A 15,909-nucleotide genomic window follows, 5' to 3' on the forward strand; every position below is an offset into this window, starting at 1 on the left:
TCTGCCCCTCATCTCTATGCAGGCAATACTGGAGCTCTCGTTCCAGCCCTAAGTGTGCAGGCTTCTAAGAGGAGGAGGGGCAGGACTTGTCTGGGCAGGTCATGAAGGGCTCTGTGTAGTCTGGTTCATGGAGAAGGAAAAGGACATTTCAGGCTGGAGGAGCAGCATATGTGAAGGCCCAAGGGCAGGAGAATGGAGTGTGGGACCTACTCACATTCATGTGAAGCAAGTTCTGAGCCTCTGCTTGGTACCTGGCTGAGCTGTGCAATGTGGGGACCCAGATGTCTGCGGCCTCAGCTGTGTCCTTGAAGGTGTCTCACTTTGATGAGGAGCCAGTCTTGTAATAACAGTGTAGGGGAGGGCTCCGGCCTGAGGGAACGATGGCAGTGAGCAGGGGCTCCTCGAGGACAAGAGGAGGTTTGCCAGGCCACACAGAGGCAGAATACATGCTGGGCCTAGAAGATAGGCTTGGGACCAGCCTGGGTTTCTGCTGGGATGAGGAGCAGGTGGGCTGAGCTTATACTGGGAGGCTGAAAGTGGTAGGAGATGAGGCTGCGGCAGCAGGAGCCCTGAAGACATCTGAGTTGGGGAGAAGGCCAGGGGCAGATCTGAGGCTCGTGGATTGGTGGGGAGAGAGGAGGAGGCCTGAGCATGTTCATAAGTAGGGCGGTGCCTAGGGTATTTGAGAGATGGTCTGTATCAGGGAAAAGTAAAGCTGGAAAGGTGGATGGGGTCCACTCAGAGAGGGCTTCCAAGCCACGAGACCCCTTATCTGTAGTTTAGGAATCTAGACAGCTTTGGAAACCAAAAGTGCTTTTCTGGGTTTAGTGTAGACTCATTGGCTGCACACCATCCTGAACTGATGTGAAGCTATTTATGGGCTTTATTTATCCTATTCAGTGTGTCCTAATATTTACTACTGAAATATTAATAGGTTTGATTATAGGACTCTTCTCCTAGGCTCCACTGTGGGTGTTTTGTAACAATTTGTATACCTGCAGCTTCATCTCTAAATTGAAAAAACTTCAGAATTCTGAAACCTACCTGGCTCCAAGTGCCTCGTCTGTGGGTACTAGGGAGCCACGAAACGTATGAGTGGGGCAGGGGCAGGGCCAGGCCTGGTCTGAGAGATCCCAGAATGGAATCCTTGGATGGAAGAGTGGCGAGGAGAGGCTGCAGGTAGGGACTCCAGAGGAGTTGGGGCCACTGGGGAGGGAAGAGGGATGGATTGAGATATCCAAGGCTAGCACTGAGCTGGATTGTCTGCCTGGGCAAGGTGAAGGAGGTTATGAAAGAAAAAGGCAACAAAACAAACAACACTGGCTTTGTGGCTGGCTTTTGGGAAAAAACATGTGGAAGCGTTTCATGTACAATAGGAAGACTCCAGGGTGATGGCCCTCCCTTCCCACCAAAATAAAAATCTGTAGATTTTTTTTCCTTCATATCTTGGAATATAAAACACCTTGAAACAAAAGTTTAGTAAACCTACTATTGACTCTTCACTCCACGGCTACCACTTTAAATCCTCTGCATGTCCCGTCAGCCAGGGAACAAGACCTACCTGAACAATGTTTCACCAGCTTTGAAACCGCAGCCTATACAGAAGGGCCTCAAAGTGCAACATGTTCTTTTTCCTCTGCCACATACTTTGCCCTGTGAATTGGGGCAATTTCATTAATCTCTCTGTGCCTTAGTTTTCTCACCTGTAAAACGGGACTGAAAACAGCACCTGCCTCAGGATTCAATGAGTCAGTATTTATCCCATGTGCCTGGAGTATTAGGAAGTGTTGGCTGTTGGTTGATGTTGTCATCAGCACTTTTCCTGATAGTAGGTTCTTTTCCTGTAGTGTCAGTGTCTTAAGGAGCCGGAATACAATATCACGGTCATGAAAAATTTATTTGCTTTGAGACTTCTCCCTTGATTGGCAAGGATTCTCCTAAAGAGAAACTGACTTTGATTCTCAAAGAGGAAATCAAATATTTCTGATTTTTCCCCTTCTGAATGAGAGCATTTCTTCCCAAGAAAGAGGGAGGCTGGGGCATACTCAGTTCTCTGGTGTGGGTGCTGGGGTGGCTGGGGGTCATGGGCCCTCCTGGCGCTGGGAAGAGGGTAGGCTGGGAGACCACTGTCATGACTCCAAGTATTTACTAAGTGCTGGTAGGTGTTGTTCCCTGGGTACCCTCCCTGTCTCCCCCTAGGGACTCCAGGCCTATTTGTCTAAGGCCTGTTTCCTCCCCTAGGTACCTCATGGCGGGACCAGGCTCGAGCAGCGAGGATGAGGGGGCCTCTCACAGTGGCAGCAGTGGGGATGAAGCCTCCAAGCTTCCCCGCAAGGTCCGATGGCCCTGCCCGATTGGGGAGAGTGTAGTGGGAGGAGGACATGGGTCAGCTGAGGCTTCCCATTCTTCTCCATTTTCACCTCCTGTATGCACCCCCCTCATGCATACCCCCAGGTTGCCCCTTCCCTTCTCACTCACCTGTCCACTCATCTGTCCCACCTTCCCTCTTCAGCATCCCCCAACCAAAACCAAGCTTCCTCAGGCAGCAGGACCCAGCTCCCCCCAGAAGCCCCCAACCCCCGAAGGGACCACACCAGCCTCACCAGAGCCCCAGGACGATATCCCCACTGAGGGGGAACAGTCAGGTCAGAGTCTGAGGGACGGGTTGGGTCTGTACCCTTGTGTCCTGGGGAGGAGGAGGCTGGAGACCCAGACTCTCCGATTTGAAGGGTGAGAGACAGGAAGATAGACTTCTGGGGGCCAAGGTGGAGGCTGTGTCCTGGACAACTAAGTCTGAAGGAGGAGGGAGCTAGGCTTCCAGACGACTGGATCAGGACAGTGATTGGGATTGGGGGTCACAATGCCTGTGCTCAGGTGTGATACTGGGCAGGAGGTTCCCAGGGTTCCCAGAAGACAAGGTGTTCACACTGACTAAGCTTCTCGTTGCAGAAGAACAGGAAAATGGGGCAGAAGATTCCGGGGACACCGAGGATGAGCTGAGAAGGTAGGGTTGGGGCTGGGGGTTAGAATGGCCTTGGCCTTGGGCATAGGGGCTTTGGTCTGTGTGCTGACCGCCCACCCCTCTTGGCCCTCCTAGGGTGGCCGAGCAGAAGGAACAGAGGCAGCCGTCAGGCCAGGGGGAAAACGGTGAGGACCCATATGCGGGCTCCACGGACGAGAACACAGACAGCGAGGATCGCCCAGAGTCCCCAAGCCTGCCTGTTCCTGAGCTGCCAGGTAGGAAGTCCCTCCCTTCCCCCTGATGTGGGATTTTATTTGTCTCAGTTCCTAGCTGTGACTTGCCTCAGCCAGCCTGGGATCACTGCTGCCCCCCAGGATTTGTTTCCCCTTCTCCTCCCCCACACCCCATGTTTGCTTTGTCATTTTCCTGTTCTCCCTTCAAACTCACTCTGTGACTTTTGCTGTGACCACCCACCACAGCCCAGTGCTAGGTGTGTTCCTCTTTGGCTTTCCAAGCCAGATGTGAACAGCTCCTCCTTCAGGCCAGTGCTCTCCCCTTCCCTGGGCTTCACAATCACGTGGGGGAGATTTCCAAACCTGCAGCTGCCAGGGCCTGGACTGTTTTGTTGGCCTAGGGTGGGCCCTGGCACTGAGCTCTTTTGGGACCTTGGTGGTAACCATGCAGTGTTCGCTTTGTCCTTATCCCTGCCCTCGGACACAGATGCTGGAGGCACATATATGGGTGTTTGCTTTCCCAATATAAAAGAAGAAACAAAGGGAGTGGGAAAACTTGCAGGGGATTGTGGGATGGGGGTGTGGGATGGGGAAGGGTAGGTGAAGGCTTCTGCAGGGTTGAGTGTGGAGGGAGGGGGAAGAGGAGGGAATCTGAGGGTCTCAGCCAGGCACCATTCAGTGGCTGCAGAAAGAGCCGCTCCCACGCAGTGCCTGATAGGTGATGGGCAGGAAAATACCTTGATCCCCCAAGCCCCGAAGGCACAATCAGCATACTGATGGCCTGGAAAATCATGCTACAGTAAAAATGTGAGAGAAAGAGAAGGCACTGGTTGAAAAGGAGTGAGAAAGCAAAGGTAAAGAAGTGGCAGGTGATATAGTTTCCAACTGGAGCCCTGCTAATTAAGTGGTACCATCCTCTCTGTGATTGACCTTGTATCAGATACATGTTGCCATAATAGTAATAGTATCTTTTACCATTAAAAACAACCCCACCACCTCCCAGAAGCCTCTGATGGGCTGCTGGGTGGGAGCCACTGCTTGTCATCCACCACCCCGCCAGGGCACGCAGACCCCTCCTCAGCCCTGCGTCTGCCTCTCTGCCATGGCCCCGAGTGCTGGCACTCCTTGCTGGGGCCTTAGACCTCTGGTGGCCTCACACGTCCCCTGTCCACTGTCTCCCTTACAGACTTCTTCCAGGGTAAACACTTTTTCCTGTACGGGGAGTTCCCTGGTGACGAGCGACGGAAGCTCATCCGATATGTCACAGCCTTCAACGGGTCAGAGCCTCCTGGGTGGGGGCTGGAGGAGGGGTGCTGGGTGCAGGGGTGGGTGCGGGATGTGGCAGGGGGGGTTGTGGGGAGGAAGGTTGGCTGGAGGCTGGGGAGGGGGCGCACCCGTCAGGTTGGACCCAGGCCAGGAAGTTGGAACGTGAGCTGATATGCTTTGCTCTTTCTCTTGCTTTCCTCTTCTCTGAAGTGAGGAATCCTGTCCCACTTCTGGAAAGGCTGTCACGAGGATGGGCGATGGTGGGAGCTGCAGTTTTTGTGCCTGTGCAAGACCAGCATGTGGGAGAATGGGGGAGCCACAGCCAGAAGACAGAGAGAGGATGGCCTTTGAGAACAGCCGGGAGTAGGGTGTTGAGAGAGGGGACATGAAGCCCCTGAAATTCCTTCTCCCCCCATGCTTCTCTTTCACCAGGGAGCTTGAGGACTACATGAGCGACCGGGTCCAGTTTGTGATCACAGCACAGGAGTGGGACCCCAGCTTTGAGGAGGTGAGCCCTGGAGGATCACGAAAAGGGACAGCCTTACCTGCCTTTGCATCCCCTTCCTCCCTTCCTCATTCTCCACGTTCATATGTGCACCCCCACCCCACCCCACAGGCCCTGATGGACAACCCCTCCCTGGTGTTCGTCCGCCCCCGATGGATCTACAGTTGTAACGAGAAGCAGAAGTTACTTCCTCACCAGCTATATGGAGTGGTACCCCAGGCCTGACGTATGTGCACACACACACAGAGGATGAGTTTAATAAAGGTGACTTGGAACAGCCACCCCCTCTCACTCTGGAATCTCTCAGAATTTCAGTTTCATGTTGGATTTTTGCTTCCTCTCTGGGGGCCAGGTCCCTGGGATACCTTAAGACTCTGTCCTGGGGTCCTAGGGAAAATGAGGGGCCCCTAAAACAGGGATCTGTTAGGGAAGGAGCTCTTTGTCTCCTCTCCGTGCCCTCTAACCCATGTAGGGGAGGCAGAGAATTGGGAATCTGCACTTAGTACCTCTTCTCAACCCTCTGAGCCCATTCTTGCATTTTGGTTATTCCTCAGAGGGGTAGGACAACAGGGTCCTGGGCTGGAGTCCCGAGTATGTATGAGGTATGCCTCTCTCTTAAAGAAATAGCTCCCTTTTTCCAGGGCTTTCAGAAATAGGTGTGCAATTGTCACCAGCATGATTTTATATCGTGTAACTTGAAAGGTAGAATTGGGGTAAGAGGGATTTTAATTAGTCCACCAAATCCTGGACCCCCTGCAAGGCTCTCTTCCGCATTTAAGAGAACTGAGCTGGATTTAGAGAATTTGGGCAGAATTCGAGATGATGTTCCAGGTGGGGGACCTGGCATGGGCAAAGGCCAGGAAGTGGGAACTAGTCATTGCCCGGAGGTATTAGCTAATAGATACAAGAGGCTCTTTAATTAAAAGTTGATGAGATTGTAATCCATACAAACTGAAATCTGTTCTATAACTACTTGTTACAGTGTACTTTGAAATTGATTGCTTTTTTGTATATATGTTATATTTCACAATTTAAAGAATTTAAAAAAATAAAGATTATAAATTCACTTCTTCAGTCTCCTTTCAAGTACTCAATAGCCACCTGTGGCTGGTGGCTACCATACTGGACAGTGCAGATGGAGACCATTTTTGTCACTGCAGAAAGCTCTTACGGACAGGACTGTCTCACAGGGCTGTGAACCAGGCCAAGGAGCTTGGACTGTCTTCTGGGGAGTGGAGGGTCAAGAAGGGCAAGGGCAGGATCAGAGCTGGATTTGAGATCTGACCTTTGGGTAACCTTTGCCTGGACATTCCAGCCCTTTCCCAACTTTTGCCTCATCACCAAGGGCTACCACTCTCCATCTGAACTTTCCCTTTCTTGACCATTGTTTGCTCATCTGTAAGATGGATGATGGTTGGGATAAGATGGGGGTGCTCGTAGGCTCTGTGTGCACTCATTTACCTGTTCACTCTCTTACCTGTGTACTGATCACCCACTGCATTAGTTTCCTCTGCTGCTGTAACAATGACCACAAACTTAGTGGTTTAAAATACTCAAATTTATTCTACAGACCCAGAGGTCAGGAGTCCGAAATGAGTATCCCTGCAAAAATCAAGGAGTCAGCAGGACTGCATTCCTTCTGGAGTCTCTAGAAGAGAATCCATTTTTTTTGGTCCACTCCAGCTTCTAGAGTCTGCCCATGTTTCACTCTCCTTCCATCAAAGCCAGCAGTGGCCAATTGAGTCTTCCTTATATGACATTACTCTGACACTGACACTGCTGTCATGTTCTTCCTCATTTAAAGAGTCTTGTGATTACATTAGGTGTACCTTGATAATCCAGGATACTCTTCCAATTTTAAGATCAGCTGATTAGCAACTTCCACCCAGCAACTTAATCTCCCTTTGCCACATAATGCAACATAGTCATAAATCCCAGGGATTAGGATGTGGACATTTTTGGATGGTCATTACTCTGCCTACCACACCCATCAGCATGAGACACTGGGGACACTGGTCTCTCATGGGACTGATTCTGCTGGGGAAGGAGAGACTGGAAATGTAAAGCAGTGTCGGGCAGTAATAGGTGCCATGAGAGCAAATAAATTGGGGTTATGTGATGAATGATGGGGCAGGGTGAGTTGTTTAGATAGGTGATAGGGAAAGGCCTCTCTGATGTCTTACCTTTCTGCAGGGACTTAGGAGGAGTAAGGAAGGATCTGTGGGATACTGTACAAAGACTCTTAGGCTGGTGTGTGCTTGATGTACTCAGGGAGCAACAAGGCCTCGGGAGACCCAGGATTCACCCTTGCTTGGCTACTGCCCCTTGTTTGGTTGTGGGTAAATCCCATCTCTCCTGGCCTCAGTTTCTCCATCCATACACAAGGTAAGGTTGGACCAGATCAACATCTCTCAAATGAGTTTGTGTCTTTGAAACAATGGTGATGTGGCTGCTTTGAAGGAAATCTTCCAGGAACCTCTATGGGTAAAAATGGATACAAGCAGCAATGCCAGGTTGGAGGGAGTGGAATCCTTGCTTCCAGCCCCAATGAGGCCTTGCTAAGTAGATTGCAGTTCAGCTGCCTGCTAGTTGCCATTTGCCTGCTTGGTCCTACCCCTTATGCTGGATACTTTTTACAAATCGTCATTCCATCCTCCATGACTTTCAGATCTCAGCCCAGATACTATCTTCTTAAGGCGTTTCCTAACCTCTATTTAGTAATATTTGCCAGCTATACACAATACTGTATTTTTTTCCTTTCTATCATCGTTATAATTTTACATTTGCTTATGATCAAATTTACCAGTGATTCCCTTTATGATGTGCATTTTTTGTATGTAAATGATCTCTGCCTCTGAGATCATTAAGATATTTTCCTTTATTTTCATATAAATATTTTAGAATTTTGTTTTTCAGATTTAGATCTTAAATGATCAGAACCTTATTTTTGCATATGATGTGAAACTTATTTTTGTTTATGGTATTAGTTTCCTATGGCTGCCGTAACAAATTGTCCAAACTCAGTGCCTTAAAACAACCTAACTTTCTTTTCTTACAGCGTGGGGGTCCGAAGTCCAAAACTGGTCTCAATGGGCTCAAATCAAGGTGTTGGCAGGACTGTGCTCCTCCTGGAGGCTCCAGGAAAGAACCATTTCCTTGCCTGTTCCAGCTTTTAGAGGCTGCCCATTTTCATTGGCGCGTGGTTCCACATCACTCCAGCTCACACCTCTGACTATTCTGCCTCCCTCTTTCTCAAATAAGGACCCTTGTGATTACATCAGGCCCACCTGATAATCGGGATAATCTCCCCATCTCAAGATTCTTAACCTAACCACACCTACAAAATCCCTTTGCCATGTATAAGATAACATACACACAAATTCTAGCAATGAGGACATGGGTATCTTTGGGGAGCTATTATTCTGCCTGCCACAAGGTCCCCCCACTTTTTTTTTGTTATATTCTCAGCCTCATTTGTGAATTATTCTGTCCTTTCCTGTCATCTGTACCATAGGTTGGCAAAATCCTATAGGCATAATCAGTCCATTTCCTATTTTTATAAATAAAGTTTCATTGCAACAGCTGCACACTAATTTACATATTTAAATGTCTGTGGTTGCTTTGGTGCTACAATGGCAGAATTTGGTAGTTGTAACAGAGACCATACACCCCCCCCAAAACCTAAAAATATGTACTATTTGGTTCTTTACTGAAAAATTGTGCCAATCCCAGATCTACAGGTAGGGGTCATATGTTAGAACCTTTAATAAGCACAGGCCTGCCTCTGAACTCTCAGTTCTCTTCCATTGGTCTGTTGGTCTAATCTCCAGCCAACACCAAGTCTTCATCACTGCAGCTTATTAATGTAGTAATGAAGGAGGGCAAGTCCCCTATTCTTGTCCTTCAAAACAGTCTTGGCTATTTTACTCTTTTTTTAACCGCTTACCCCTCCCCCTCATTGACCACTAATACACTTCTTTTTGCCACCACTTTTGATTAATGTCCACCTCCCTCAGGTGTGTCTTGTTTACTGCCGTATCTTGATGTCCCATGCAGGGACTGGCACACAGTAGGTGCTTAATACATATGTGTGGAATGAGGAGCCATCTGATATTGGCTCAATCATCCTTACAGTGGGAGAAATAGGCTTCAAGAGGGTCTTTGCCCAAGACAAATGGTTATCACACCCGCGTTTATCAGCTAAGTCATCTGAGTCCAGAGAAGTGGAGACACTTGTCCAAAGTCCCATGGCTTGTAAGTAGAGGGCCAGCACTCAAATCCAGGTGTGTCTGGCTCCAAAACCTGGGCTTTTCAATTTTTTCATACCCTTTAATAGTTTACCCTTTGTTCTTGTTTTTATCACTTAGTGTATCTTGGAGAGCTTTCTATATCCATACAGGTAGAGCTGACTCTTTTTTTCCTACAGCTGCACTGTAACCATTCTGTGGCTGTATTGTAATTCATTAGCTGGTTCCCTACTGATGGGTACTTGGGTTGCTTCCAATCTTTGGCCACAACCATTCTGCTGCTGCAAACATCCTTCCCTTTTGTCTTTTTCACATGCTTGAGTTTATCTATTTTATAAATTCCCAGAAGTGGGTGAATAGTTGGCAGAAGCATGTGCGCCTTTTAATTTTTTTTATGGATCCAGTCAAATGGCCAAAGTGGAGGCACCAATTTAAAGCCTATAACAACAAGAAAGCCTGTTTCCCCACAATTCTCACTGACCACAACATGGGCAGGCTTTTGACCTTTGCCATATGAATGGTTGGGAGAAACTGAAGCCAAGACTGTCAAACCACAGCTCCAGACCCATGGTTGTGGGCCAGCAGTAATTATTTGTGGGGATACCTCCTCCTCCCGAAGCAGGGGAGCAGTGTTAGCCTCATCCGAAGCGGGTCAGTCTCTCTCCCTGCCAGCTCTCTGGAAGAGGCAAGTTCATATAGCCTGGCTTAGAAGTCCCACTTTATTGATGGGATACACCAAGAGAGTGTTCACTCTTGCTCCCCCTGGCTGGCTGTCTGGTGGTGGCTGCATTGGTGAAGGAGCAAGAGGCGTCTCTGGCCAAAGGCCTGGCTGCAACTGGAGCAAGGGATGCAGGGAAGTGGCTTGGCTGCCTGGCGCGGTCGAGGGGTAGTGACACAGGCGATGGGCGGCCAGCCTGGAAGGAAAGGAAAAAGACTTGGGACAGTTTGGACAAGGTAGGGGCGGGCCTCCACAGCGTGTTACGTGTGGTGGTGGGCTGCCAGCTTGCAAGTGTAACAGCACTTGGAGCAGTCTGAGCACGGATAGGGAGTCAGGCACGTGGGTCCAGAGGTGGGGAGCCAGCTTGAGCGGTGGTCAAAGGCCTTCGGGCAGTGTGGACACGGGTGTGGGCGGGTGCCACTGTGCATGAGGCGATGGGCTGCCAGCTTGGAGGGGTAAAAGAAGGTTTTGGGGCAGTTGGGGCACTGGTGGGGTCAGGCGCCACCATGTGTCAGCCGGTGCATGGTCAGCTTGGAGGGTATGAGAAGGCCTTGCCACAGTCGGGGCAGCGGTGTGGGTGCTGGGGCAGGGGGTGCCCACTGAGCAAAGGTGCCCCTGCAGATGCGGTGGGCCCTGGAGCCAACTGGCTGGGCTTCTGTGGAGGACCCTGGTGGGGAGCTGGAGGACAGGAGGGCCGGTGGGCTCCAGGAAGCAGCCTATGCCCTGAGTCTAGGCCAGGCTCCCCACCCCCCACTTTGATCTTCTGGGGGGCATTAAGTGTGACCCCTGTGTCACAGTGAGATGCCCCAAATGGCATATTCCCACTCCCTGCCAGGATCCCCAAAGCTATCAAGGGTTCCCCAGTGTCAGTTTCTAGTATCCTCCCAAGGATGACATCCCCCTGTCTCTCTTGTGACTTCCTGGACCCTTGTAAATGATCACTATGGGTTCCCCAAATTCAATTCAGAGGATTCTACAGAGTGTCACATTTTGGGAATCCCAAATGGTCACCCTGTGCCCTCAAACTCTCATCCTGAGATTTCCCCCCAATGTGATTCTCTTCGCCACATTCCTGGAGGTTGCCCCCTACCCACGTTCAAGCCGCTCTGACCTGCTCCTTTGGTCACTGTTTCCTAACCAGTGGGACTAGGGTCAGTGCCCTCGGCCGCGGACTCCGCGCCTCGCTCCGGCATCTCGGAGCGAGACCTAAGGACAGGGCCTGGGTGAGGGGAAGACGCCGGCAATTACCAGGCTGATGCGGAAAGGGTTGGAGGGCCTAAAAACTGTCAATTCTTTTAGGAGCTGGGTCTTTGGAAGTCCGGGGTCCTAAGGCTAAAGCGGGCGTCGCGGGAAGGTGGAGCTTAAGAGCATGATGGGTGGGGCTATGCAATTTGACTCAGAGACAGGCCCTTGGCAACTTCAACCCAAGGTTGGAACCTTTGAGCGCAGTAGACCGGGCCTTTGAAAATTAGTCTAGCCTAAGACCTGAGTGTGAGTGGGCGGGGCCTGTACCCAGAGTGGGCGGTACCTTGGCCGCCGGACCCTACGGGAGGCGGTACCAACGACTGGAACCGGCGGGACTATGCAAATACTACCCAAAGTCCGTTTTTTCCCGGCAACTCCGACCAAAGGGCGGGGCCTGTGAGATGGTGGGCGGGGCTTCTCAACTCCGTTCCAGGGCAGGGAGGAGCTTATGCGCGCAGTGGGCGAGTTTCACTTTGAGGAGGGGGTTTCACTCAACTCTTGGCTTAGTCTCGGTTCACTGACGCCGCGTCAACCACCTCCTTCTTGCCCCTAAATTTCATCCCTGGTGCGGAGGCGGGGCGATGGGGGATAGAGAGTAACCTGAAGGAAAATCTGAAAGGGACACAGCGTGTGATGAGACCCAGAAGACGCCTAATGGACCTCTCTGTAGGAGTGCAAGCGTCCGGACTTCAATGCTCCCCTCGAAATCCTGGCATTCGGACCTCAACTCACCTTCCCGAGGCTCAGACACCAAAGCACAATCCTTCCAGAACCTACGTATCCTCCTCCGAGAACTCCTGGCGTCCATCCCCCGATCCATTTCCTGAGGATCCAGGAGTCCCAGCCTCGACCACTCACCCCCTCACCTGCGGGCCGGCCCCTCCCTGAGGGCGGGGCTCGGGGCCGCTCCCGCAGTGGCGCGGCGGTAGGCTGCGCTTGGATGCCCCCCTGGAGCTGCTCCGCCCGGCGCGCGCCCGACCACGGGGAGGGAGGAGGAGGGAGCGCGCACGAGAGGCTGGGCCCACAGTCATTTTCACTCCTTCCCCCCACGCAGGGCCGGTGGGAAGTCAGCACACATGCGTAGTCGCGTCCAGCGGGGGAAGACGAAATGAAAGGGAGCCGGTGGCAAGACAGACAAGTTCGTGAGTCAGTAGCGAGCGAAATGTGCGACGGGTTCCGGGGCCTAAGGTGGCTGACTGGAATCAAGCACGTGCAGGACCTAACGTGGAGAGACTGCTCTTAGAGATCACTGAGATAGTTCCAGCATAGGCGCACCCAGCCTCCCTTTTCTATGTTCCGGGGTTCTTTTCGAGAATTCCTCTGGGCATCTGAGTTCCATTGTCCGGAGGCAGTTTCAAGAGCCCCTAGGCCGCCTCACCTTCGCAGACATTTTCATAAAAAGACTGGAGGGTCTTCCCGAGGGGGCGGGGGCGGGACTCCGAACTTAGAGTCTGCTGGCGCCCTAACCAGAGGGCGGTTATTTGCATAGAGCTCCGATACCCTTCGTCATTGGTTGGTTCGCGATTCTCCGCATCCCTCTGCTCCGCCCCTCTCCCGAATCCCGGGCAATCCCCTTAGTGCCCATGCTCGTGTTCTCCCGAGGGCTGGGGGTCCTGGTGCCCACCCGGGATGGCACGCGGTTAGGCTCCCTTCCCGGGCTGGGAACAGCGCACTTTCCCCCCGATGCAGGAACGACCATGAAGTGCCGGTGAACGACACCTGTGTGGGTGGATCGCCAGCCTGATACCCGCAGGCTTTGGCCACCCCCGGGAGCCGTGGGAGATACCTGGCGGGGTTATTTGGGCTCTGGGGTCAGATTGCTTGGGTAACTTGGTCTGAAATCCTGGCTCTGCCGCTTTGTGACCGTGTGACCTTGGGCAGGTCTAGAAAGACTTTAGTTTCCTTATCTATAAAATGGAGGGTTGTTAGGAGTAAATACGAAAATCAATGAAAAGTGCTTATATTACTTTTTGTTTTTATTGTGCATTTAATCAGTCCATGATGAGGTCAAGGAAATCCCGGCGTGGTGAGTGCACAGACCTCAAGGTGAGAAGGAGCTTGCTGAGTTCAAAGGATCTCTTCTGTCAGTTCATTCAATACTCCAGACTCACGCTCCTTTCAGCTCTTGTGCATGTGGTGTTCAAGGCCTAAGGCGTTTGCACTAGCTGTTCCCTCTGCCATCAAGGCCCCTCCTCCATCTCTTTTCATGCTGACCCCCCATCAGGTCTCAGCCCAAATGTAATAAACAGCAGCAGGCCTTTCCTGCCCACCTTATCTCATGGAGCCCCTTTCCCTCCATCACTCTGTTATCCTGTCCCTTCGAATGCACTTAACACTGTAAACCTGTCTCCTAGGATGTATGCTGTTAGGATGGACAGCTTGTCTATCTTGATCATCTCTCTGTCCCCAACCTCCAGAACAGGACTTAGCACAAATAGTAGATGTTCAATAGGTCTGGGTTCAATAAATGCTTGAAAGAATTAACAGCCAGAAGCTCTCTTATTGGGAGAACAGAATGACGGGGAGACTATAGAATTTGAGGACAGGGAGTTGGGCAGGGGCCTGAAGTCAATGGAAAACCAGGCAAGTGACACAAACTGGGTTAAGGTTACATATGCCTTTTTTTTCTTTAACCAGTTTTGTAAATTAAGAAAAATTTCAAATATACACAAAAGGAGAGGGAGGGAAGAGTATAACTAATCACAATATATCTGTCACCCAGGTCCAAAACTGCCAATCTTATCTCATCACCCCAGCAATACACCTCTTTGAGCCCCCTGGATTATTTCGAAGCAAATCCCAGACATTTCATGCAGAAATGCTTTAGTCTGTTTCTCTAAAAGAGCAGGACTCTCTCTCTCTCTCTTTTTTTTTTTTAACATAGCGGCAATACCATTATCATACCATAAAAATTTTACATTCATTTCTTCATGTTATCAGTGTTCTGATATGCTATCAGTGTTCAGATTTCTCCAATGGTCTCATAAATATCTTTTTTTCCCCTTCTTTGCAAGCACATATTATGTTTTTATTTTATTTCACACTTATTGAAAAGTAGAGAGAATAACAGTTATTCTCTGCATCAATAGAATTGATCCGCATCAGCAATAGCCGGTGCTGTTTTATTTGCCCCCACCTACTCCTTCCAGATCATTTTGAAGCTAAATGCCAGACATGATATACATCATATCCCTAATTTTTTTTTTCAAATCAGGATCCAAACAAGACCCACTTATTACATTTGTTTAATGTGACTCCTGTGTCTCATCATTGACTTTTCAAATCTTGACTGTTTGGAGTTATGGAAAAGTGTTATAATAGATGGTGGCGATGGTAGTACGACATCATTAATGTAATTAATACTACTCAATTGTATATTTGCAGGTGGCTAAAATGGGAAATTTTATGTTGTATATAGATTGTCACAACAGCAATTTTTAAAAGTGTCTCTCTACTGCATGAAAAACAGACAGTAGGAAGGCAGAGTGGAAGCAAGAAGCTAGTGAAGCAGTTGTTATATATTAATTATAATATTAATTGCTAATAGTTATTGAACCCTTACCATAGAGGGAGAGACTGGCCCAAGTCCTTTGTATGCACTGATTTAATCTCCGCAGCAACTTTTTGTGAGGAGATGTTGTTATATACTCTTGTTGTACAGAGGAAGAAAAGGAGGGGTAAAGAAGGGAGGTCATATGCCCAAGGTCACCGAGACAGGAAGTAACAGGGCTATGGTTTGAACTCCTGCAGCCTGGCCCCAGAGTGCATGTGATTTGCATTTACACTGTGCAACCTCTGAACTGGAGCAGAGGGCAAGAGGATGGAAAAGCAGCTTGATTGCCCAGGTTCACTCGATGGGTAATGATTTGAGTGCAGGTGGTAAGGGGAGGAAGGAGATGACAAAAATAACGATGGCCAACTCCTATAGAGAGCTCATTCTGTGCCAAGTGCTTTTCCAAGATCTTCATATGTGTGAGTTCATTGGATCTTCACAAATGAGGGAGGAAATATTTTCAACCTCATTTTGCAGATGAGAAAAATGAAGCTCAGAGAGGATAAGTTTTAAGCCTGAGATCACATGGCCAACAAAAACTCCAGAGGCTGTGCCTTCAAGGGACAGAGCAATGGTCTAGAAGTCCTGCAAAAACAATAGGAAAGGGCCTGCAGGGTGAGGGGTGCTTATCTAGGGGTTCATAGTGAAGAGTGTCTGGCTCCTCCATCCCCTGGGACCCCCAGCCCCTGCACCTTCCATGTCTCAGCCTGATGTGCACACCTCTCTCCCCCACCAGACTCACTTCTGGGTCACCCAGGCCTGCCCAGGTTTCCAGGAGATATCAGGAATAAATGAACAGAGTTCTCTCCTTAACTCTCAGCTTTTTTCTCAACAGTTTCTCCCCTATCTGGGCATCTCCTTGGTCTGAGAGATTCTCTCCCTGTCTCTCCACATCTCCTCTTGTTCTGATCTCCCAACATCTCTCCCCATCTCTCACAATCTTCTGGAATCTCCAACTGTGTCTTTTTTTTTTAAATCATATTTGTTTAAAGGCCATCCCATCTCTACCCTATATCTCAGAATCTCTTCCTGTATCTCTTGACATCTCTTGGAATCTCTCTTTTCGGGATCTCTGAGTGTCCCCTCTCAAATCTCTTGTTTCTGAGTGTCTCTCTGGGTCTCTCCCCGCTAAAAAGCCCATCTGATAAAGACTACCAGGAAAATATGGGAGTCCAAGGAA

At 49.9% G+C, this 15,909-nt stretch overlaps 2 protein-coding genes across 6 annotated transcripts in view; one reads left to right on the forward strand and one right to left on the reverse strand.

Annotated features, from left to right (window-relative positions):
• XRCC1 (X-ray repair cross complementing 1) overlaps window positions 1–8,538 on the forward strand; it is a 63,788-nt gene extending 55,250 nt beyond the window's left edge. For 2 of the 5 annotated variants that reach the window (XM_077131629.1, XM_077131630.1), the window contains exons 11-17: window positions 2,242–2,335; window positions 2,513–2,645; window positions 2,953–3,004; window positions 3,098–3,237; window positions 4,382–4,472; window positions 4,894–4,969; window positions 5,078–5,358. In XM_077131629.1, the coding sequence (XP_076987744.1) occupies window positions 2,242–2,335; window positions 2,513–2,645; window positions 2,953–3,004; window positions 3,098–3,237; window positions 4,382–4,472; window positions 4,894–4,969; window positions 5,078–5,191 (700 nt within the window). In that variant the 3' untranslated portion in view covers window positions 5,192–5,358. Of the gene's footprint in view, window positions 1–2,241; window positions 2,336–2,512; window positions 2,646–2,949; window positions 3,005–3,097; window positions 3,238–4,381; window positions 4,473–4,893; window positions 4,970–5,077; window positions 5,359–8,024 lie in introns of those variants that run through there. The other 3 variants (XM_077131626.1, XM_077131628.1, XM_077131627.1) reach the window with 2 other exon arrangements.
• Window positions 8,539–9,748: 1,210 nt separating this feature from the next.
• On the reverse strand, window positions 9,749–11,124 carry ZNF575 (zinc finger protein 575). The gene is given in 5 exon segments (XM_077133610.1): window positions 9,749–10,059; window positions 10,061–10,170; window positions 10,173–10,466; window positions 10,469–10,609; window positions 11,043–11,124. Coding segments are annotated over 5 exon segments (726 nt in total). The 3' UTR covers window positions 9,749–9,960.
• Between the last annotated feature and the right edge of the window lie 4,785 nt (window positions 11,125–15,909).

Source organism: Tamandua tetradactyla, chromosome 16, assembly GCF_023851605.1.
Source record: "Tamandua tetradactyla isolate mTamTet1 chromosome 16, mTamTet1.pri, whole genome shotgun sequence".
In the NCBI taxonomy this organism is placed as follows: domain Eukaryota; kingdom Metazoa; phylum Chordata; class Mammalia; order Pilosa; family Myrmecophagidae; genus Tamandua; species Tamandua tetradactyla.